Source organism: Musca autumnalis, unplaced genomic scaffold, assembly GCF_047663935.1.
Source record: "Musca autumnalis isolate F117 unplaced genomic scaffold, ASM4766393v1 scaffold_3, whole genome shotgun sequence".
NCBI lineage: Eukaryota > Metazoa > Arthropoda > Insecta > Diptera > Muscidae > Musca > Musca autumnalis.
In genome coordinates, this window is record NW_027411866.1 from 194,650,300 (window position 1) to 194,675,097 (window position 24,798).

Here is a 24,798-nt window from a genome sequence, read left to right on the forward strand (position 1 = left end):
GTTACTAACCAAAACATATTTCAGAAAATCGGAAGCAGTGGATATGTTATGCCTATTGGTACCGCTGTATACATACGTAATCTATTTTTCCCAGTGTTTTCAAATGAAGCCATGAAATATAAATTCTAATTCCAACACACACACACCATATACTATGCATTAAAGCACGTACATACACACATTATCCAACATTTATGCAGGCTCCTTTGCCCTAACTAGTCTCCTGTTGATGGAATTTTGTTTATCTGTTGCTATATAACTGCTATTGTTGTTGTTGCTATAGTTGTTAGTTGTAGTTTGTTTTGAGTATTCTCTTGAATGAAAAGTCCTTAACGCAGATACTGTGAGTCAGGCAATAATGGGTTGAAGGTATCCTTTTGGCGGCTTTAGATAGATTCATGGCTAGCATCATAACACATTCCATGATGCGGCTATGTGAAGTGAAGATGAATCATGTTCCCAACAAACAGACACACACACACAAACTCATACAAAGTAGAAAAATGCATGCAGCCAGAAACCAACACAATGGCATCCTTTGTTTGTTGGTTTTAAAGCCAGTAGTATTATCTCTAAATGTCTACAACTACAAATACACATACACACATTTTCTTCTAGCCTTGTGATCGTTGCGTTTTACCCTATCTCTTATGTTGGTTATGATGTACATTGTTGATAGTACAACACAGTTTTCCAAAAGCTTCTGCAGTTCTTGGTGTACATTAAAGTACTTTAGCGGCTGTGATGGTGACGCTTGACGACGACAACGACTTCTCTGGCTATACTGATGATGCGGTGTCGATAATCACAATGGAACGATAATGGTACTTGTAAAACTTTGCAAGAAAGTATACAAGCTCATTGGGCATAGTGGTTGTATGCAGACAAGGTTTGAAATTATAGAAAAAATTTTCTTAGTATAAATTTTGCTAAAGGTTCTTTCGAAATTTCTTCTCCAAAGAATAGGTACAACTTTATGAGGAGTACAGTACTAAATTGGCTTAGGACAACAGCCAAAAATTTTACTTTTTTGTTCCCTTTAGCTTGTCCATAAAGACTCCGTTTAGCTCGCCTATAAAGACATCCTTCAGTTCGTCTATACACTCAGGGAAGGGATATTATTGAAGCATACATATTCTGAGAGAAAAACAAAATATTGTAAATATTTCATAATGTATTGTTGCAGAAAACATATATTTTGTGTCATTATAAATTTTAACAAAATATATGGTTGCTGAGACAATATATAGTTTTACAAATTTACCATACTCTATCTTGATCTCATAATATGTTTGCTTCAAAAATATTCATTCCTTGGCTCTCTTCAGCTCGTCTACAAAGACTCTCATCAATTCTTCTATAAAGACTCCTTTCAGCTCGCCTTTAAAGACTCTTTTAGCTTGCCTATAAAATCTCCTTTCAGATCGTCTACAAAGACTTCCTTTAGCACGTATATAAAGACTCTCTTCAGCTCGTCTATAAACATTCACTTCAGCTCGTCGTTAAAGACTCCCTTCAGCTCATCTTTAAAGACTCCCTTCAGCTCGTCTAAAAAGACTCTCTTCTCTTCGTCAATAAAGACTTCCTTCAGTTCGTCTATAAAGACACCCTTCAGCTCGCCTATGAAGACTCAATTTATCTCCCCTATAAGACTCACTTCAGCTCGTCAATAAAGACTCCCTCCAGCTCGTCAATAAAGACTACCTTCAGCTCGTCTATAAAGACTCACTTCAGATCGTCTATAAAAACTCACTTCAGCTCGTCTATAAATACTCACTTCAGCTCGTCTATAAATAGTCATTTCAGCTTTTCTATAAAGACTCACTTCAGCTCTTCTATAAAGACTCACTTCAGCTCGTCTATAAAGACTCCCTTCAGCTCGTCTATAAAGACCCCCTTCATCACGTCTATATAAACTTCCTTCAATGGGGCTTTGTGAAAGCGTGGAGCTATACCGACAAATTTAGAGGGAAAAGTTGAATACTTCCAACAAAGACTAAATACCAAATTTAAGCCATTTCGATGGATTATTGTGGTCACAACCTTCAAAATACCAGAAATAAGGAGGTACCGTTCTATGGGGGTTATATGAAGACGTGGACCTATACCGACAAAATTTTAGGGGAAAGTTTTATACACCCAACGAAGACTAAGTACCAAATTTCAGCCATTTCGGAGGAACAGTGATGCCACAACCTTTAAAATACCGAAAATCGGGAGGTATTGTTCTATAGGGGCTATATAAAGGCGTGGACCTATACCGTCAAATTTCATATGGAAAGTTTTATACATTTCAACAATTTCGGTGGAATATTGATGCCACAAACTTCAAAATACCGGAAATCAGGAGGTACCGTTCTATGGGGTATATATGAAGTTGTGGATCTATGCGACAAAATTCTGGAGGAAGGTTTTATACCCCCAACGATGACTAAGTACCAAATTTCAGTCATTTCGGTGTGATAATGAAGCTAAAGCCTTCAAAATACCGAAAATCGAACGGACGATGGACGTGGTTATATCGACTTAGAATGTTACCCTGATCAAGAATATACATACTTTTTAGGGTCTCCGATGAATACTTCCATGTGTTGGAACGTCAGAATTACATATTAAATTACACCCCCCATATTATGGTGGAAAGTATAAAAAGAAGCAAACGGATGGATAAATGAAGTAGGTGGATTTGCTGAGGAAGATATGTTCGTTTTTGTTACCACCCCTCTCTTTGAGAGAATTATGAATCTATAAGGAATCGGGTGGAGAATTATATAAGATTTGAAGTAGTCCTCGTTTAATAAAGTGTTTCCCACAATTTTGTAAACCACTTCTTAAAATTAACAAAAACATGTCAGGGTTGGAAGGGTGTTTGTGGAGAGTGGGTAGGTACACTGGAATGCTTTCTGGTGTCGCCAACATCATCAGCAACAACAACACCATTGTCATGGTTAGTACACCAAACAAACTACTGGTAAATTTGTTGTTGCTTCAAATTTTCGGTATTTTAAAGTAGTGTTGGTTGTGGAAATATATACACAAACAAACATATACTCGTATACTATGTGCGTTTTGTATTCGCTCATTGTAGAAAGCATATTCCGCTTAGCTGAATGAACACAACAGAGGCTGCTGCATTCATTGCATTCTGTGGGCGCATAAATTGTTGTCATTTGTTAAAAGTGTTCCTCAATAGGAGTGGAGGATGAGGGAGGCGCGGCATTGTTTGTTTGCGTGTTTGTTATCTTTTGGTACCAATATGAGTGGCATTTCTTTTTTCCTTCTTTTTGCTTTGTATTAGTGGTGTTGTGTAAGAGTTTTCATGGTATTCATGAATGACGATGCCGTGTGAATGTGTGTTTTGTGCGTGATAGTGGCTGCCTTTATTTCGCTGCCTTCTCCTTTTTGTCAGAGAGGGAAAAAATAAACGAGCCTTGTTGTGATATGCAAAAAATGCGTGAGTTTACATTGTGGACATATGCGGCGTGTGCGTTTGTATTTGTAAATGGAAATAGTTGAATGTTGTTTGTTCAAATTACTTTGCATACACGCATGCACGCACAAACACACACATAAAACATTAATATGCAGCTTTACAAATGTATGCAACTAAATGCATAATTTAAGCCTATACAACATATTCTGATAAGAATTGTATGGCAGGAAAATACATAAGCATGTTTCCTGGCATCCCTTACACACGCTTCCATAGTTTTCTCGGTTAAGATGGGAAATAGGCTATTTTCAAAGTTAGTTGAAAATACAGTTTAAAGAAGGTTTTAAACATAATTGAAATTTAATTCAAGGTTGTTTTTATAATATTGCCTTATATTATTGAAGTTGGCTAATTTGAGTTACGTAGTTTTAAAAATTTTGTCATTGACTAAGAAGGGGCAATGACATATTTTTAAAACAACGAAACACAAATTGGCCACATAACACATAAAGTAATTCAATCCATTTAAAGTCCCCAAAAATGTGTAGCTTTAATATACCTCTGCAGTTGAGATTGCCCGGAAAATAACCCTCATGTTAAACAATTAATAGTAATAACATATAACAAAAATAAATACACTTTAATTAATTGCCATAATCACAAGAGTGTTCTTCTCTTTTGCAAATATTTCAAATATTGTAATGGACATTTTGAAAAAATATAAATAAACACGTATGTATGTAAAAATGTATACACATGCCAACAGCATTCGAACAAAGCTATTATATTAACAAATATTGTAGATATGTATGTATTTATGCATGTATTTGTACTTACCACCAATACTGGCATTATATGCAACACCTACACCACAGTAATTATTGAAAGCCACACCGGCCACTTCACCAGCACATCTGGTACCATGCTTGTTATCGCCATTATCTTGTGGTGTTGGATCCGAATCATTGCCGTTAATGTCAAATGATGCATCTGGATCCTGTGGAATATAACAAAAACAACAACAAAACAAATAATGAGGATGCCATCAGACAATATTAAAATGTACCCAGCAAACCAATCGTACCGATATCGTAACGAAATCGGAACAAATTTCGGACGTTACGTCCGATATCTGATCCGAAATCGTAACGATATCTTAACGAAAGTTGTATGGAGTGGTTGACATAATTTCGGAACGAAATTTCGGAGCGAAATCGGATCGATTTCGGTCAGAATTCGCAACGAAATCGGAAGAAAATCCTTGGGAAATTCGGAATTCGAATTTTTTCCTCCGAATTTTCGTACAGATTTCTGAACGATTTCGGAATTATGTCGTATGAAAATCTGAGGTTCCTTCCGAACTTTCGTAAAGATTTCTGAACGATTTTGAATAATTTCGTATGATTATCGAAGGAAAAAATTTTTTTCTGATGCCAATTTTTTATTGATAAATTTTCTTTGTTATGTTTTTTATTGGAAGATTATAATTTCAAAGATATCTAATGACTTTCACTGTTGTTATCATTTTGTAGTTATAGTAGAACAATGTAAACTTTGTGTACCAATATGTTGATTCTATCAGCACTAGCTTGAATTATTATATGTTGCATTTATATTTAAAATATTTAAAAAATGTATATGCGAATTTTATAACCAACCATTTTGTTTTTCGACAACAAACTAAAATGTTGCTTGTTAGATATATACAAAAGGTGGTTGTTGTGCGAAGGGAAATTTGTTTCCGACATATCGATCCGAATTCGTAACGAAATCGGAAGAAAAACATTAGCAAATTCGAAGGGAAATTTACTTCCGACATTTTCTCCGAAATCGGAACGAAATCTGAACGAATCCCCCTACGAAAAATCGTATAGAAATCTATACGAAATCTGAACGATTTTGCTTCCGAAATTGTTCCGATATGTCGGACATCCGACATTTGGTTTGCTGGGTACACACAAAATTTCGAACGCACATACATACATACATATTTATGTATGTGTGTACTGTGTATTAATAAATAGATGTGTGTAAAAATAATGGAATTTTATATTAGGGCGAGAAGAAGAAGAAAGCCTACTGAAAATGGACGAAATTTTATATATGGTAAAAACCAAATTTCTTTTGCAATTCCGTTTGAAAAAATTAAAAAAAAAAAAATTGCGAGCACAACTATGATTTTTGCAATAGAGGTTAAGGAAAAAAATTTGGTTCCAAATTCGTTCGCCTTAAAGAGGGTAAAAGTCGCGCAATTTGCAAAAGATTTTAATGCGGATGAAAGATACCAAATGAACGGTCCTGACCGACTTTAACATGGCAAAGTCCAGGATTTATTTTGGTCCCTCTCTCATCTCAAGTGGACATTGACCTCCCCGTGGTGTCGCCTGGGGTAGCTGCCTCTAACACTCGTTAAAGGTAGTGAGCTAAAATGTGCCGCGCGTTCACCCATAAGAACGTTGAAAAAACGAAAGAAAAGAAAAACAAATCCCTCTAAAGTTGACGAACCCCGCATGATCTGCGAATCTGCACCTGGAATGTTCGCACTCTTTATAGAGAAAGTGCAGTTTACGCATTGGCAGATTTACTTGAAAAGTACAAGGCCGACATTACTGCCATACAGGAAATACGATGGATTGGGAAAGGCGTCACACCAACACCTAAAGGTGACGCACTGTATTATAGCTGCCATGACACAAAGTATGAGGTTGCGGATTTGTAGTTGGTCGAAGGTTAAAACATCTCGTCTTCAGCTTAACCCCAGTGAATGAAAGACTCGCAGCAATTCGATTAAAAGCAAAATTCTTCAACATCAGCTTTATTAGCTGAATACAAAGGCGAACAGAGCAAAGAAGAAGAATCATATGACCGTTGCCCTGCCCATGACATTAAAATCATTCTAGGCGATTTTAATGCCAAAATTGGAAAGGAGAATATCTTTGGCCCAACAGTCGGGAAATTCAGTCTCCACAGTGAAACATCTGACAATGGTATGAGGCTGATAGACTTTGCAGCTGCAAAAAACATGGTAGTTAGCAGTACCAGATTTAATCATCTCGATATTCATAAGGGCACTTGGCTGTCGCCAGATCAAAGAACAAGAAATCAAATTGATCCCGTTGTGATAGATGCATTGAGCATCGATCGTTTTGGGGTGCAAACATAGACTCGGACCACTACCTTGGGTACCGGGAGAAAAGGATAGAGCAGAAACGTCTTTTCCACAGAAAAAAGAGCGAAATGGAAAGACGGGAGTGTGAACATATCGAGATGTACAGGAGACAAAATGAAGTCCGAAAATTCTACCAAAGAGTGAAACGTCAAACTGAATGCTTTGGCACTGGCACATCCTCCTGTAGAGACCAGCAAGGTAATTTGGTAACTAATACAGATAGTGTGCTAAGGATATGGAAAGAGCATTTTTCCACACTGTTGGTATCCAATAGTAGCGAAATCGACGAAGATACCACAGATCAAATCCCAAAATAAACCGGCTGAAGAATAATAAGGCAGCAGGAGCTGATGACCTACCAGCCGAGCTGTTTAAAACCGGAGGCGACAGGCTGATAAGGTGTATGCATCAGCTAATTAGCTCCATCTGGCAGGAAGAACGCGTATCCGACGATTGGAATCTGAGCATCCTGTGCCCTGTCCACAAGAAAGGAGATAAGAGTGTATGATCTAACTACAGGGGCATAAGTCTTCTCCCTATTGCCTACCAGATAGTGTCAGGGATATCGTGCAAACGACTAAAGCCCATGGTCAACGAAATAATTGGAGCATACCATTGCGGCTTTAGACCTGGGAAGTTCACCATTGACCAGATATTTACCCTGGGGGAAATCCTGGAGAAAACCTAAGAGATGCAACGTTCAAAGGTATTCAAAGCCATGTCTGAATATGATATCCCCGCAAAGCTCATTCGGCGTTGTAAAATGACTCTAACTGACACAATATCTTCAGTTAAAATAGGAAACAACCTCTCCAAAAAGCTTTGTACCAAAACAGGTTTCAGGCAAGGATATAGCCATTCGTGTGATCTTTTCAACATCCTGCTAGAAAAGGTTATACGAGAGGCAAACGTAAAAAGAAGTGGCACAATCTACACCAATCGCCACATGTTATTTGCTTATGCTGATGATATAGACATCATGAGACGATCAGTAAAAAAGTAACCGATACCTTTATGAAGGTCGAAAGGGAATCTGCTAAAGTGGGTCTGGCGGTAAACGGCGAGAAGACCAAGTTGATAGTGTCGACGCGCAATACGTCCATTGAGATCGGACCAACTGTTGGAGTTGGTTCCTATAATTTTGAGATAAATTCGGGCCGCATGGCGGTGCACGCAGAATTGGCAGGCCAAAGAATAGATGGCGCAAACAAATGGAAGAAGAGATGACAAGGCGCGGCATTCCAAAGAGTGAAGCACTAAACAGAGAGAATTGGAGATATTTTCTTAGTTCGGTCTATGGAACAAATTTTCTGTAATGGGCCAGCTAAGTAAGTAAGTCATTTTTCAGTAGCACCCATCAAAAATACGTCAATCATCATCACCATCAAAAATACGCCTATTTCAGGTTTAGCACTCCTTAGACCTGATAAACCATCATCGGCTAGACCTTTTTCCAAATTGTTGACATTTTGGTATGATAATGAATTTTGGTAAGATAAAGAAACCTTCAAAATACTGAAATCGAGGGTACCTTTCTATGGGGGCTACATCTAAACGTGAAAAGTTTGGAAGTCCCAAAGAAGACTAAATGCCAAATTTCAGCAATTTCGGTAAGATAATGTGGCTATATATTTGGGTGCCACCGTGGTGCAATGATATGTACACCCGCATTGCACGCTCAAGGTCGTGGGTTCGATTACCCGCCCAGTCAACAGCAACCACTTTTCAACGGTGGCAAAATACCCCTCAGTAATGTTGGCGACATTTTCTGAGTATTTCAGACTTGTTCAACTTTTCTACAAGTGGTGTCTTTGACACACCGTTCGGACTCGGCGATAAACAGTAGATCCCATATCATTGAGCTAATATGAACCGGGGTACACTCATTGATATGAGAGAAGTCTCCCCTGTCCCGCCTAGGATGTTTGTGGAACAATTATATACTATATTAATGTGTCTATAACCTTCAAGAAACCTAAAATCTGAAGGTACTGATTACCCGGCCAGTCAACAGCTACCACATTTCAACGGTGGCAAAATACCCCTCAGTAATGTTGGCGACATTTTCTGAGTATTTCAGGCTTGTTCAACTTCTCTACAAGTGGTGTCTTTGACACGCCGTTCGTACTCGGCGATAAACAGTAGGTCCCATATCATTGCGCTAATATGAATCGGGGTACACTCATTGATATGAGAGAAGTCTCCCCTGTCCCGCCTAGGATGTTTGTGGAACAATTATATACTATATTAATGAGGCTATAACCTTCAAGAAACCTAAAATCTGAAGGTACTGTGACTACATCTAAGCGAGGACCTACACTGACCGTTTCTGGGGGAATGTTTGGAAGTCCCAATGAAGACTTATATTGAGGCCACAACCTTCAAATGCCGAAAATCGGGAGATATTCTTCTATGAGTGCTATATGAATATGTGGTCCTATACTCATCATTTTCTTCTGGAATGTTTGCCCCCATCGAAGATAAAATACCTATTGTCATCCATTTCGGTTTGATAATTACGCTGAAACCTTCAATATACCGAAAATCGGAAAGGATTTTCTATGGGGACTATATGAAAACGTAAACCGATACCGACAAATTTCTGGTGGAAAGTTGTACACCCCCAACGAAGACTTATCGAAATCGGGAGGTATCATTATTTGGGTGCTATATCAAAACGTGAACCTATAAACCCATTTCCTAGAAGTGCTTTACCCTAAATATTGCGAGCTGTATTTTGATTTCAACTAACAAACGGACGGGCGGACAGACACACATGGTTGTATCAAGAATATATATACATTATAAGGCCTCTGACGAATATTTCGATGTGTTATAAACGGAATGGTAAATGTAATTATACCGTCCATATTATGGTGTAGGGTATACAAATATATCTTTGTAAAATTTAATTCAATTTTTAATTTAATAATTTAATTTTTTGTTCCACCCCAACATTTTTAACCCATTTTCTCAATATTTAAAGGATAGTTTTCAGTTGGTTTTCTGGTGTACTTGTCCTTATTTGAAGAGACGCACAGGAGAGAGAGACAGAGTGTGTGTGAGTATGTACACATATGGACATTTTTGTTTACATATGTTAATGGATATGCTATAAAATGACATATAATTAATAAAAATTAAACTTTTGCACACAAAGCCACACACACGCCCTCACATACACACTTGCCTATCTATACAAATAAATCCATAACAAAAGCCCGTATCTTAATACAAAAAGAGTGTTTAATAACGCATTAAATTATTAATCTTTAATAGGAATTTAATAAATGAAATGGGAACAACAGATATGCAGTGGCTATTATAATTATTGTTATTATTTTTATTATTATGCTTATAGACTTAATTAAATATATTGTTTAAAATAATAATGCCATTTTGGCTGAAAAAATATTGCAAACTAACGAAAAAAAAAATATTTTGCATTTCGTTGATTGAAAAATTAAGCCAAAAAATATGATTTTTGATATTTAAACAGTCGTTTGGAAATAAATAAATATGTGACAGTTAAGCCTCTGGAAAAACTTGGACTATTACCTCGACAAAATAAATTTTTGAGGACAAATAAACTTAGCTTTACCATGATAAAACTACATAAATAATATGTATTTGTATAAAAACTGACCCATACAGCAACTCAATCTTGGCCATTTACCTTTTTCTTATATGAGTTTCATTTATTTTCTTTCCTTCTTTTGATAACAAAAAAAAAAAAAAAACTCTAACAACATTTATGATATATCTCAAATACCATTTGTGTACTTTTTCGTTAAACTCCCATTACAAAAATGTTCAATAATGGAAATTGAATTTTCAATTGTTTTCAATTTATCATCATGCACTCAATACAGCAACGACTAGCGCAAACAATCCCAAAACTGCCGCCATATTACTAAACAAATGGCAGAGAATAGCTGGCTGGCTGGCTGGCGGACTGGCTGCTTGGTTGTCCCAATTTTCCCCAAAAGAACTTCAAACAATCGTCGTTGTCCAATCGGCAAAATAAAAAGGTTAAACAATACCAAATGTGGGGTGGAGGCGATGGCAAAATAATAACCACTTCATACACACACACCACCACCACCACCATATGAGGGATAACGCCCCAAAGTAATGTAGTTATAAAAATTGTTATTTGTCTGCTAAATGTGTAGCCAAAGAGGAGCATTTGTTTCCAATATTGAAAGGAAAAACAAAAACAAGGAATATTCTATTGGGAGTTATAGGGTTATAATATGTGAAGGATATGAAAAAGGAGTCGAGGGCGGCAAATAGGGTCCCAAAGAATGCCATCACATCCTCTAGTTGTTGTTGTAGCAACGCAAATATATTCGATCATGTACTATTTCAGTTATCAGATTCTGCTTCCTGTCTATCCACAGTCAAAAGTTCTGCAACTTGGACTGGTTGCGTCTAGAAAGAATCAGGAGACATGTGAGTGGGATTAGCTTGGTAGCTAAACAAATGCAGCGTGTCTTGTGGTTCCAATCCACAAGCCGGTCATGTGTTGGGTATCGTGGCATCAATTCGGGCTCAATACGAATTGAGGCGGCTGCTTCGGCATTCACACTGTATGTCTTTACTGCCTGCGCGACTGCATCAGTGCGAATGCTATCGAAGCCTGCTTGATAGGCTCGATGATCTAGATGTTCTCTTGTATACCTTTGTTCCTTTTCTACATCATGAAGTTCTCTTCTGACATGCCGCAAAGTCATGCCAGGAATGCTCACTGCGATAACAGAACATCCACGGTGCTCTTGAAGCAACTTTAAAAGGAAGGTGCTTACACCTGGATAGATTCTGAAACTATAATGTTCATAGATGAGAAAATCAAAAAAAAAAAAAAAAAAAAAAAAAAAAAATCACCGGAGCGCCTTTTAAATAAATTGCGATTCAAGTTGACATTTTTAGGTCTTTTTTAGGTTTTCACGATTTCGCTCGCAAACCGCAAGTCCTATCGGAATAGGACTAAAGAAAATGTTGTAGCTATAAAAATGCTCTTTAAGATTAACCTTTATGATAATTTCTTAAGTTTTACCGTTATTGAGATATATAAGTTAAAATTGGGACAATGTCATACATGGTGCGCCTTAACTAACTTTAAGTGAAAACCGCTAACACCTGCGAAATTTTTGCGGATTTTGAAACAGCAATGTTGATAGTTAAGAAAAATCTAAAAGCAAGAAAAAATCGCTGGACGGACGTTTAAATAAATCGCGGTCAAAGTTCACATTTTTAGGTTTATTTTAGGTATTCGCGATTTTGCTTGGAAACCTCAAGTCCTATGGAAATGGAAGAAAGAAAATTTTGTGGCTGTGAAAATTCTCTACAAGACTGTCATTTATGATGTTTTCGTAGGTTTTACCGTGATTGAGATATAGAAGTTCAGGTCACTTTTTCAGGTTTTTTGTTAGGTTTTCACGATTTTCTTGAAAACGATAAGTCTTATCGTAATGGGACTAGAGCAAGAGCATCTTATAGCTGTAAAAATTCTCTATAAGATTGGTCTTAATAATTTTTTCTAGGTTGTACCATTTTTGAGATATATAAGTTTAAGTTGGGAAATTACTGTCATGACCTTGTTTTATAAGGAGACGATACAGTCAATGCATTGTCCCAATTTTAACTTCTATATCTCAATAACGGTAAAACCTACAAAATTATCATAAAGGTCAATCTTGTAGAGAATTAGCTACTACATTTTCTTTAGTCTTATTTCGATAGGACTTGCGGTTTTCAAGCAAAATCGTTAAAACTTAAAAAATGCCTAAAAATGCCAATTTGAATCGCGATTTATTTAAAGAGCGCTCCGGCTATTTTTTTGTTTTCTTATTTTTCTCATCTATAAACATTTTATTTTCAGAATCCGCAAAAACTTCCCAGGTGTAAGCACCTTCCATTTAAAGTTGCTTCAAGAGCACCGTTCATCCTGTTGTTCTTATGCACCAGTAAAACATTCGTCTCCTCAATGCTCGCTGGTGTCAGGAGGAGAAACCCTGCTGCAGTCCTCAAGAAGGCATTCTGGCAGGTTTGAATATTCTTCCACAGAGTTGCGGTAACGACTTAAACACACTATCAAACGTTACACCCAATATCTGGTGTAGTTCTATGTTTAGAAGCCTCATTTCATCCGTCCAAGTGGTGCACACTGTGGAAGTGAATTTAGCGGCGGATATTTTCATATTCCTCAGTTCCTGGAAGAACTACACTACCTGTACGATTCACGTCTGCTGACATCCTTACCAGGCTTCAGTAGCGGAAACACCCTGCCAACTTGAGGACACTTGTTAAATACTCAACTCCGGGTTCATCCAACATTGCCCATCGTAACTTGTGGTGGTACCTCCTCGGCTGGGAGGACTTTTCTTATACGGCGTAGCACACTACTCATCGTCCTAACACTCTGAGGGTGCTCTACAAATAGCCGATTAAAATAACACGCGCAACTCTTCGGGTCAGTTACTGTCAAGCCGTTGAATGAAACAGCAGTTCTATTTCCTTTCCTTATCCTTTTTCCCGGATTCGAAAGTGATTTAACCGTTGCCCACAATTTACCTAATCCTGTACCAATATTGCAATGCTTCAGGTGTTGTAGCTACTTTTTCCGCCTGTGTTGGCCTATTAGCCTGTTGACTTCAATAGTATATTCTCTAACTCTTGAGTCTTCAGAGTTTGTACGACGAAGCTTATCACCCTCATTTGCTAGTCCCGTCTCTGCTGAGAAATTTGGTCTGATTTCAGGTATTCGACCAGCAGGTATGAGCGAGCGGCTGCTGTAGTGGTCATGTTCTGGAAAGTTCTATCACGTGCCCGAGGATCTGAGGGAGTAGGCAGCTCTCTGAAGCGGTGATTGCTAAATTATCAGAACCATTGCCAATCAGCTTTCCCATGGTCCAGGAAAATTGCAGCGCTTTGAAGCTATGAAGTCGGGTGGTCTATGAATGTAGACGATGATAGGAAGATGGTCTGAGCCAAGTGAAATGACGGGTTGTCGGGTCACGTCATTTATAAGATCCGGTGAGCTGTGGCAATCTTCTTATCCTCGTAGGACCGTCTTCATTTACCGTGCAAAATGTGGATCTATAAATTTGCTCGGCCAGCGCTATACACATCTGGCCTTTACCTAGGGCATTTAAGCCCTCTAGCACCAGACGGTTATTGGCCTCTAAAAGCGAATTAATATCGGTCATATACCTCATCGGAGGTATGTGTAAATACGGTGCGCCTTAACTAATTTTAAATGGAAGGTGCTTACACCTGGAAAGTTTTTGCAGATTCTGAAACTACAATGCTCATAGATGAGAAATATCAAGAAACAAAAAAAATCGCCGAAGGGATTTTCAAATAAATCGCGATTTCACATTTTTAGGGGTTCTTTAGGTTTTCTCGATTTTGCTTGGAAATCGCGAGTCCTATGTAAATGAGCCTAAAGAAAATGTTTTAGATGTGAAAATTCTCCACAAGATTGACCTTTATGATATTTTCGTAGGTTTTACCGTTTTTGAGATATAGAAGTTCAAATTGAGACAATGCACTGACTGTATCGCCTCCTTATAAAACAATGTCATTACAGCAATTTCCCAAATTAAACTTATATATCTTAAAAATGGTACAACCTAGGAAAAAATAAATCATCCAGTATTGTAGAGAATTTTCACAGCTTCAACATTTTCTTTAGTCCCATTTTGATATGACTTGCAGTTTCCAAGCAAAATCTTGAAGACTTAAGATAAAAACCTAAAAACTTGATCTGAACATCTATATGTCAAAAATGGTAAAACATACGAAAAAACCTAAAGGTAAGTCTTGTAGAGAATTTTCACAGCTACAACATTTTCTTTACACTCATTTCGATACGACTTGCGGTATCCAAGCAAAATCGTGAAAACCTAAAAAACCCTAAAATTGTGAATTTTGATAGCGATTTATTTAAAAATCCCTCCGGCGATTATTTCTGTTTCTTTTATTTTTCTTATCTATGAACATTGTTGTTTCAGAATCCGCGAAATCTTCCCATGTGTAAGCGGTTTTCATCAATAGTTAGTTAAGGCGCCCTGAGTATGGTATTGTTTTATGAGGAGGCGATACAGTCAGTGCATTGTCTCAATTGGAACTTCTATATCTCATAAACGGTAAAACCTACGAAAATATAATAAAGGCCAATCTTGTGCAGAATTTTCACATCTACAACATTTTCTTTAGGCTCATTTACATAGGACTCGCGGTTTCCAAGCAAAATTGTGAAAACCTAAAGAACCACTAAAAATGTGAACTTCAATCGCGATTTATTTGAAAATCCCTCCGGCAATTTTTTTTGTTTCTTGATATTTCTCATATATGAGCATTGTAGTTTCAGAATCTGCAAAAACTTCCCAGGTGTAAGCACCTTCCATTTAAATTTGGTTAAGGCACACCGTGTAAATTAAGCAGCTCTACTTCGGCTGGATACTAGGAGGCAGGTTTTCCAACGCTTTTTTTGTGGAGAATTTTCACATCTACAACATTTTCTTTAGGCTCATTTACATAGGACTCGCGGTTTCCAAGCAAAATTGTGAAAACCTAAAGAACCACTAAAAATGTGAACTTAAATCGCGATTTATTTGAAAATCCCTCCGGCGATATTTCTCATATATGAGCATTGTAGTTTCAGAATCTGCAAAAACTTCCCAGGTGTAAGCACCTTCCATTTAAATTTGGTTAAGGCACACCGTGTAAATTAAGCAGCTCTACTTCGGCTGGGGTATTAGGAGGCAGATCTTCCAACGCTTCTTTTGCTATTCTCACATAGATTGTTCTAACCATCACAACGTTACAAGCTACAGGTGGCGGTGAGCTGTGTTTTCTGGTCCGCGGCGACCATGATGTTTTTTCGACTCATAAAGTCCAAAATTTCGCTGAGCATATTGCGGAAACCGTTGCAATTAAATTGCAGTGGGCAGCTCTCTGAAGCGGTGATTCGCAAATTCTCTGAACCCTTGCCAATTAGATTTCCCATGGTTCAGAAAAGTACGACGTTTAGAGGTAATGAAATCGGGTGGTCTATTAACGGAGACGATGATAAGAATTTGGTCTGGGCTACAGGAAATGACGGGTTGCCAGGTAACGTCATTTATCAAAACTGCTGCCACAAATTGTGATAACGGGCGAGCTATGGTAATCTCCTCTTATATTCATGGGGCCGTCCGTACAAAACGTGAAGCAATAAATTTCCTCTTCCAGCGCTACACCCCTCTGGTCATTACCTAGAATGAAATGTCAAAGTTCATGATGGACATTGAAGTTCCCTAGCACCAGACGGTTATTGCCCTCTAAAAGCGAACTAATATCAGGCATGTAACACAGGAAACCAATTTTATTGGCGGTGCTATAAATTTGCTCGGTCAGCGTTGTACCTCTCTGGTCGTTATCTAGGAAGGAATGTCAAAGCTTATGATTAGCATTGAAGTACCAGACTGTTATTGCCCTCTAAAAGCGAACTAATAAGGGGTATTTAACGCAGCTATATATCGGTGGTATGTACACGTTAATCAGCTCTACCTCGGCAGTACCACACTCTACTGCTAAGCCCATACATGGGTCACTATAGTCAAGCTCAAGCGAGACAGGTTTGTACTGGACAGACAGGTGCAATAGAAAGGCAAGTTTCCCTCTTCCGCTTCTTGTGCGATCCTTCCAGTACGTTGTAACCATCGCTACATTGCACGCACCTCCATGTAGAAAGGTGAAGGTGGCGGTGAGCTTTGTTTTCTGGATCGCGGCCACAATGACGTTTTTTCGACTCATAAAATCCACAATTTCGCTGACCTTACTACGGAGACCTTTGCATTTGAATTGCAGGTATGATTTATTTCCGGACCGCTGCACAACAACTTGTGGCCTTAGGTGCTGCGTTTGTTGTTGGGAAGCCAGGTGGGGGGCGTCTCTTATTCCGACGACGACGTAGAATTGCACGACGAAGTTGGTGGCACACTGGGATATGTTTTGGGCGCAGCAAGCAGCAACATATTTATCGCAGTAATCCTAGGTGTGACTATGGCCAGAGCAACCTCGGGAGTGCAACCATTCCCTACATCCATTACATCTCATCATTGTTGACACGCGGTGGTTGCGGATCTGGTAAACGAACGTATTTCGGATTCTCAATGGGTAGAAAAGCTTCACGAAGAAAATGATCAACATACGTTCATATTTTGATATATTCCCAATATAAAGGTAGCTCCAGATTTTACGTATTTTGAAAGTTTTACAAAAAACCCAAAATGCAGGCTAACGAATGTAATTGAAAAATTATCGTTTCTTCAATAACCCTTTTTTGTGTATAATCACCAATCGATTTCTCATCTGACTTTTGCCAAAAACATAAAGAGCAAAAGGAAAAAAAAACAAAAAAAAAAACACCAACAAAATATATACCAAAATTGTTATGTTATTTCACGAAAGCTTTAACAGTTTATGGCCGTAAATAAAGTGAGTAGGTCTTTGTTGTTGACTCTTTATTTGATTTCGTTTTGCTGTTCCCCAACCATTTTGTTATGCTAGAATTGAATTGAAATGATACCGACAAAAATATTTCATATTTTATAATAAATAATCGAAATAACAACGAGGTAGTCTCACAAAAAAAAAAGAGAGAAGAAGAGCTCTACCATATTTTATATGAAAATACAAATTTTAAAGAATCCAAAAAAGGAAAACAAATTTTGCAATAAATTTATGGAAATTATAAATATTGTTTGTTTTTGAGTTCATCCTGGCAATTTGGAACACATGTGTTTTTGGTGGCCTACTCTCACACAGAAGAGGGAGACGAGAAGCACAAAAAGAGGGGAAATAGTGGTATATATTTTCTGACAGTTGCATGCACCATGTGGAAGCAAAAGAAATTTTTATGTATGCATATATATCTACAATGATAATGAGTTTTCATCATCATCGTCATTATTACAATGTATCGCTAACAATGTCATAATAATACTGCCTAAAACGCTTAATAATATCACTTGATGTCAAAGTTTTATAAACTAATTTTCATGTTCATATGTCTCGAAAACTTGAAGGAAAAAGAACAACGACAAAGAAAGGAATTCCCACTGCAGTGGCAGCATGAAACTTTTTCTCTCCACATTTTTAGCTATGCAATTTTAATGCTATTGGGCATGGCACACATATCGTTGCTTTGCTTATTTGTGCCTTTGCAGAGGAACAACATACAACAATTACTATGTGTGGGTAATTGTATGTATGTATTATACGAGTATATGGGTCGTTTGTCTGCAGGATACGGTTGTTTGGTGTTTTGCAAGAAACCAAAAGTTTTAATGAATTAATGGAAAATAAAAGTTTTTTACAAAAATGTTCCGAAAAAGAATGGGATATAGACAATAAATATTGTGGTTCATTTTAAAGAGAAGATTCGACCTTGGAAAACAATATATATAAAACTGGACCCAAAATCTAAAATAACACTGTGCTACAGTGAAAATTTGCAGGGGTTCTGATGCATAAATTCGGTATTGTTGGAGTCCATGGTAGACGAAAATACCTTTGGTTTCTTTGGGTCACTTCGTTTTTTTTTATTTTATAGCGGTAAATGTAGTGGAAAACGGAGTTTCTTGGACTTTCAACTTAAAACGGACATAACTTATTTTTTCTACAACGGAATTTTACAGATTATTATTTTATTTAAATGGTTAAGTTGGAGTGATTTAAGTGTGACAAAACGCATTTTGTAAAGCTAACTAAATTTCCTTCTTGATAAAAGTAAATAATTACGCAGTTTGGTGCCTTCTACGCAGCCTAGAGCACGAGGGAAAGTATTTTCCTGTTTTTAATGCGTTTTTGCCACACTTACACCACTCTAACTTAACCATTTGTTACCCGATTTGTAAAAATTATGGCTTGTTCGAAAGACACGATTTTCACCTTTTAAATAAAAGAATAATCTGTAAAAGTCCGTTGTGGAAAAAAGAATTTATGTCCGTTTTAATTTGAAAATTCAAGAAACCAAGTTTTCACTACATTTACCGTTATAAAATCAGAAAACGAAGTGACCCAAAGAAACCAAAGGTATTTTCGTCTTCCATGGACTCCTAAAAAACTGAATATATGCATCAGAACCCTTGCAAAAATCATTTTGCATTTTCTTAATTTACTATGTCACTTAATTAGCATGGTTATTTCAAATAAAAATTTTAGTGAAATTCAACATTTAGAGGACTAGAACTTTTAACGTCCGCTAAGGCACCTGGAATTGTATAGACAGAAAGATGCCTGAAAGTGTCCTCTTTGAACCCATATATACTCTATACAAGCCCAGTCAAGCCTGTTAAATGCATTTATTGAAATTACACGGGTAGTACGGTTCCTCATTCAGTTATAGTTTTTTTCAACGCAAATAAACATTTTTAAAATAAATCTGAGTTTTTTATCTAATATTTTTTATTATAACCTTAGCATTTATACTAACGAGGGTATACACACTTTCATACGAGCAAAATGTGCCTCGTCGAAATAATGGTTTTAAACCCCGAGTATGTTTGGACGAAATCCGTTTCAGACATTTTGGAGTTGATTTAGCCATGCCGTCCGTCTGTCTGGGTGGCTGGAGCGCACGATAACTCTTGAACGGATTAACCAATTTGGTCCAAAATTTGTCTTTCGAAATATTTTGTCCAAACTTAGTTTAAGTTCAAAGATGGGCCATATCGTTCCACCCCCTCGGGTACCTCCCCCACTGAACTTAATTTTTTTTGGAAAAATTATGCGAGCTATAACTCTAGTAGGGGCCAACCGATTTAGTCTATACCTTGCACATTGTAATATTTCTACTAGACATAGATAAAGTTCGAATATGGACTATATCGGTCCACTCCTTCAGGTACCCCCCACACAGAATTTCGGAAAAGTGCAGTTTAAGAACTTTGCTCGAACCGTTTTGTATTCGCTGTCCCCATTACGACGGTACAAGATATTTACGGGGCAAGTCCATACCTGCTGTAGAAATGGCCGAAAGCTATAAACCCAGCTATGTGTAGTGGATGGAGCGCACGATAACTTTTGAACGGATAAACCGAATCGGTCGAAAATTTAGCAACCGTAATATCTTGTGCAGACTTAAATCAAGTTTTATGATGGGTTATATCGTTATATCCTTTGGGTAGCATCCCCAGAAAAGTTCAAAACTTTTCGTTAAAATGGTGAGTACAAGAGTTATCGGAGGTAGTCACCGATTTGCTACATACTTTGCACATCGTAATATTTCTACTAGACATAGATCCGATTAGAATATAGACTTATATGTGTCAACTCCTTTGGTTACCTCCCACACATAGTTTTGGAAAAGTGCTGTTTAGAACCTTCTCCGAAATGGTTTTGATTTTTCTTTGCAATTAAATATATAATTAAAGGTTGAAAAAACTCTGATATTGAATGGATTTGACAAAAATGTGTGTCGTTTCACTTATTTTAGTTAGGGTTTCTATCCACAGTCGACCCCTAAGTTTAAGCAAAATATTACGAAGTGCAGCAGCCAGACAAACTGACATGACTAAATCGAATCCAATTGGTTTGAAGCTAATTTTGTCCAAATATACTGGGGGTATAAACCCATTACCGCATCGATGATGTACATCTTTGGTCGTATTAAGATGTATACACCCTCGTTAGCCAAAAGGCTGAGAGTATAAAAACGTTCAGGACTTTATATGACAATAGTGAGAAACAAAAGGATATGCACTGTTTGTGATTGTGGTTGGAAACTAATAAACTCTCCTAAGTGCTACGTACATACCTGTTAGGGATGATTTTTTTTACACAAACCATATTTATGAGCGGTCATTATTTAAGGCGCGATGCAGTAAAAAATATAATTTGCCGAATTTGCATTTTTTAAATGTATGCGCAAAGTTCATAAAAACCTCTACGATCTGCAAATTGAGAGCAAAGGCCGCGTTGGTTAATCCAGCGACATGTTATTGCCAATAGCATCTACCACCAGCTCAGCGAAACCTGATTGTTCCGAACAGCTGTATATATATAGTCTTTTGGAGGATGACAATGCAGTATCAACGGTGTGCTATCCTTTCCTATTAGAGTTGTGCAAATTGTACTATATTGAACTACCTAGTTCACAATCTAGTTCAATGGACACCGGTCGTTTCTTTGAACAAAATGCGTATACTTATTATTTCACGTTAGTTTGTATGATGTTACTCATACGTTTTTGAACTAGGACAGTGAACTAGGTCGTTCAATTGCCCAACTCCATTTCCTATTAGGGCATTGAAATTCCAATTGTATGTCCACATGGAATCCGTAAGTCTATTTACAAAGGTAAGAACTCTTTGACGACAAACACCTTGAGAGCGTTGAATATCAGAATAGATCTATAGAATCTAATGCAGAGTAAGGCAATTAGTATTTCGTGAGCGTAAATTTACTCTCGCTTACAACTTGATCTAATGAATCTACAGAAATTCACTTGGCTACGCTCAAAACGAAGATGGGACAGTTCAAATAATCGTACAAGGACTCCAGACTGTGTTAGATGTATACATTACGGTTATTACGTTTTTACAACCTCATATCCCTGCATCATAGTGTGATGGGTTTCTATATAAGATTACATAAAATCTAAATTATGAATATGATCCGAGCATCACCGAAATCTATAGGCTTCTTCCCCTTCGGGACCCATAATTGCGGCCTGTAGCGTGATTACAAGGTTTAGATGGGTAGATGGATGGACGGGCGGGCGCACATACATCGACTCAGCTCGTGGAGGCATTCATTTTGGTATATTTAAGTATAGGTCTACGATAATTATTTCGATGTGTTACACACTTTTTGGCCAAAACAAACTCATAATACTCTCCCCACATAGCACACTGGTCCGAAATCCAATTTTTCTGGCCAAAACTATTTGTATGCTTCTTTTTATTAATATTTAGTTTTATTTATAATTATTGTCACAAAATATTAATTCAGATTTATTTTCACCCTGAATTTCCAAAAAACCGTTAAAATATATTAAACAGGGTGATCCCGTTGTATGGGGTCTAAACTAAAACTTTGACCTATGTTTATAATTTTTGGTGCGAAAGGTTCATATCTTTTAAGAAATCAAAATGCAAAATTACAGCTAAATCGGCTTAAAAATATGGCTAAAATTGTCAAATTACCTTAAATTGGGAGTGCCTTATATATGGGGGCTATACCCCAATGTGGACCTATGTCGACAATTTTTGAAATATTCTCTGGACTCTTAAAATAAAAATACCAAGTTTTCCGGAAATTGTGTTTCTTAGAATTAATTTTGTACCAGCCGAATATGAAATATTTCGGAATTTGATGTAGCCTGAAAAAAATTTGCATCATTTATCGCAACGAATCGCACCTTGAAATGATTTTTTTATTAAAGTATACATATCAAAGTATTTTTGATTTTTTTCTAACATCCACCACTTGCGATCAAAATTATTTCGGTCCATAACAATTGTACCATTGAAACAAAATATAAAAATTTAAGAGGGTTCCAGAAATATGTTGATAGCTTTGTTCTTAGACCGAATTTTTCTTCTGTTCTTTTGGAAAATGATTCTATTTACATTCTTCTTTCATCTCCATATTTGAGTTTTACCTTTACACTTTCACTTATTGCGATTGTATAACCCACAAATTATCACAAAATACTGCGCACTCAACTCGATTAATAACACAGTAAACAAATCTCTACTTAGACTCCTTCTCGTCTAACGGTAAATGCAAATTTGGAATAAACAATCATTGTTTTTGTTGTTTTGGAGTTTTACTACAATATTGCGAAAAAAAAGCTCAAAAGAAGCATGTCAAAAAATTGACTTTTGGCCAAAGAATTCACATTTGCGACCAACGTTTATAGTAGTGTAGGGTATAAAAACACCAAAACAAGGATAACGAGAATCTGGGTAGAAATCTTCAAATAGGGTCATCTCGAAAACAAGAGAGAATACATATATGGGAGCTATATCCAAATCTGAAATGATTAAGTTATATTCTCACCTTTCATTAAAATTGGACAGAATTCGCGTGATTGGTGTACCAAATCCTTTAAATCGGGCGAAAATATGTTCTATTTTTAGAACAGTTGAGGTGGAAATTAGTTTTCAATGTCAACACACTTCATATTTTTTTTAAATTTTTATTTCGCTCCCTACTGGATTTGATCTTTCGAACTTTTGATTTGTAGCCGAACACACTAAACGCTAGGCCACGCCCACGAACATTAAGGGTTGGTTAAGCACGTACATGTGTATCACCAACTGTTTTTTAACAAAAAGTACCCGGCCGGCGGTGAGCGTTGAACACACAATCCTATGATTTGTAGTCGGACACACATGCTCTGTGCCACCGTACTCATTACTTAGTAAGGAGTAATATAAGTAGTTATTTTTGTTTACATTACTTTGTAATGAGTTACATTATGACTAACGGATCCGAATTTTGGTTGGGTTGGAATGAACAAAATAGGTAAAATAAGAATAGGGCGTAGAAACAACAAAATTGGTTCGTTATATCCGCCGTTCGTTAAAACCGTGTTCGTCTGTAATATTCTTATTAAAGCTTACGTTTAAGTATTATATACTAAAATATTTAAAACAGTGCTTAAATTCATCGCTATCCCCTTGTGCTTAAAAGCGGGCCTGTAAATTTTAAGAAATTCTCCTCGCGGGGTGACAATTTTTTTCGTTATAATCGTGGTTGTTTTAAGAAGTTGAATTTGTGTACAAATATTAGGAAAAATACTTTGGGAACACAAAACTTTGTTTGTTATAAACGTAGTTTCTTATAACCAATTTTTGCTATATCCAAATTCTACTGTGTAATTCTTAGTTTTAGCTTACTTTTGAATATAAAGCATTAAGAATGTATAAAAATCCCATAAGTCCACCGCTATTATTTTTTGCCTCAAAAACAGAGCAAATTACGTTATTGACAAATTTAAAAAAGCAAAAATGGTAATAATTCGAATCCCACTACCAAATCGGACTTAACATTTTTGCAATTGACCGTAACAAACAAAAAATTCAATAAAATCGAAGAGTACAATCATTGATAAAAATTTATTTTAAATATTAAATCGCGAAAATTGCTTCCAAGCCCACTGTGCAAATTTCTTCTATTTTTTATTAGATAGCTGATAAAAAATAGACAAAAAGATTTTTTCTATTTGGGCCAATATTAAAGAAGTTATGAGTATTTCTTTGCATATAGAGCCGTTAGTAAAAATTTCTGAAAATATACTGAAAACTTTTCTGATGAGCAGCATCACAACAGCAAAAAATAAAATAAATCAAAAACCACATTTTGAAAAAGTGGCCGATTTTACTCAAAAATCCCCAAATATAATTGTTCTTTTCATTTTAAATTTATAAAAAGAAAGCCACAGTCTTAGTCGGCAGAACTGATTGATACTTTTTTTATTTTTAAGACAGTATCCTAATCACAAGAACATTAAATAACCAAAGAAAATGTCATTTTAATCAACGCCAGAGATTATCTGTCATTCCACCTTTTGCAAAGTCTGTGGGTTTCAGAGAAAGCTTTTACAACAACTTTTCCCCCAATCTATTAAAATACAATAGACAAAATGTAATAAAAATGCCATAAAGAGCATTGGCCATTTTATGACCAAATTCCATAACAATGAGGTAGAAAGACAAACGAAAGAAACAAAATCCGAAAATCACTTCATCACCTTTTTTGCCTCAAAGATGTACTAAAGCAGAAAAATGCACAACATATTGAACAGAAAAAGAATCTTCTCATATGGGAATATTTTATATTGACATGTAAAACCTGCAAAAAAGGACGAAAAAACAATTTCAACGCCCCTATTTTGTAACCATTGGCTATATGTGCAACTAAGTCACTGTCCTTAGACTTGTTGTTATTGAGAGCAAACAATCTCCTTAGCGTGCTTATGTTGTGCATTGTGATTTGTGTCAATACTCTGTTTAGTTGTTGTACATTAAATTGTCTTGGAGTTATTCTTCTTTTTGCTTTGCTAGTTTTACAAAAATTTGAAATACCAGAGGAAGGACATCAACGAAACAGGAAGGAAGTATGTTATTTTTGTTGAAAACGAAGAGCACAAAAAAAATCCACATTCCAAAACATTGCTAACAATGAAGAGCAA

At 36.7% G+C, this 24,798-nt stretch overlaps 1 protein-coding gene across 19 annotated transcripts in view; it reads right to left on the reverse strand.

Annotated features, from left to right (window-relative positions):
* Positions 1–24,798, reverse strand: part of Fur2 (furin-like protease 2) — a 719,646-nt gene that overhangs the window by 81,544 nt on the left and 613,304 nt on the right. For all 19 annotated transcript variants that reach the window (XM_073976168.1, XM_073976161.1, XM_073976169.1 and 16 more), the window contains one exon: positions 4,271–4,430. In XM_073976168.1, the coding sequence (XP_073832269.1) occupies positions 4,271–4,430 (160 nt within the window). The remainder of the gene's footprint in view (positions 1–4,270; positions 4,431–24,798) is intronic.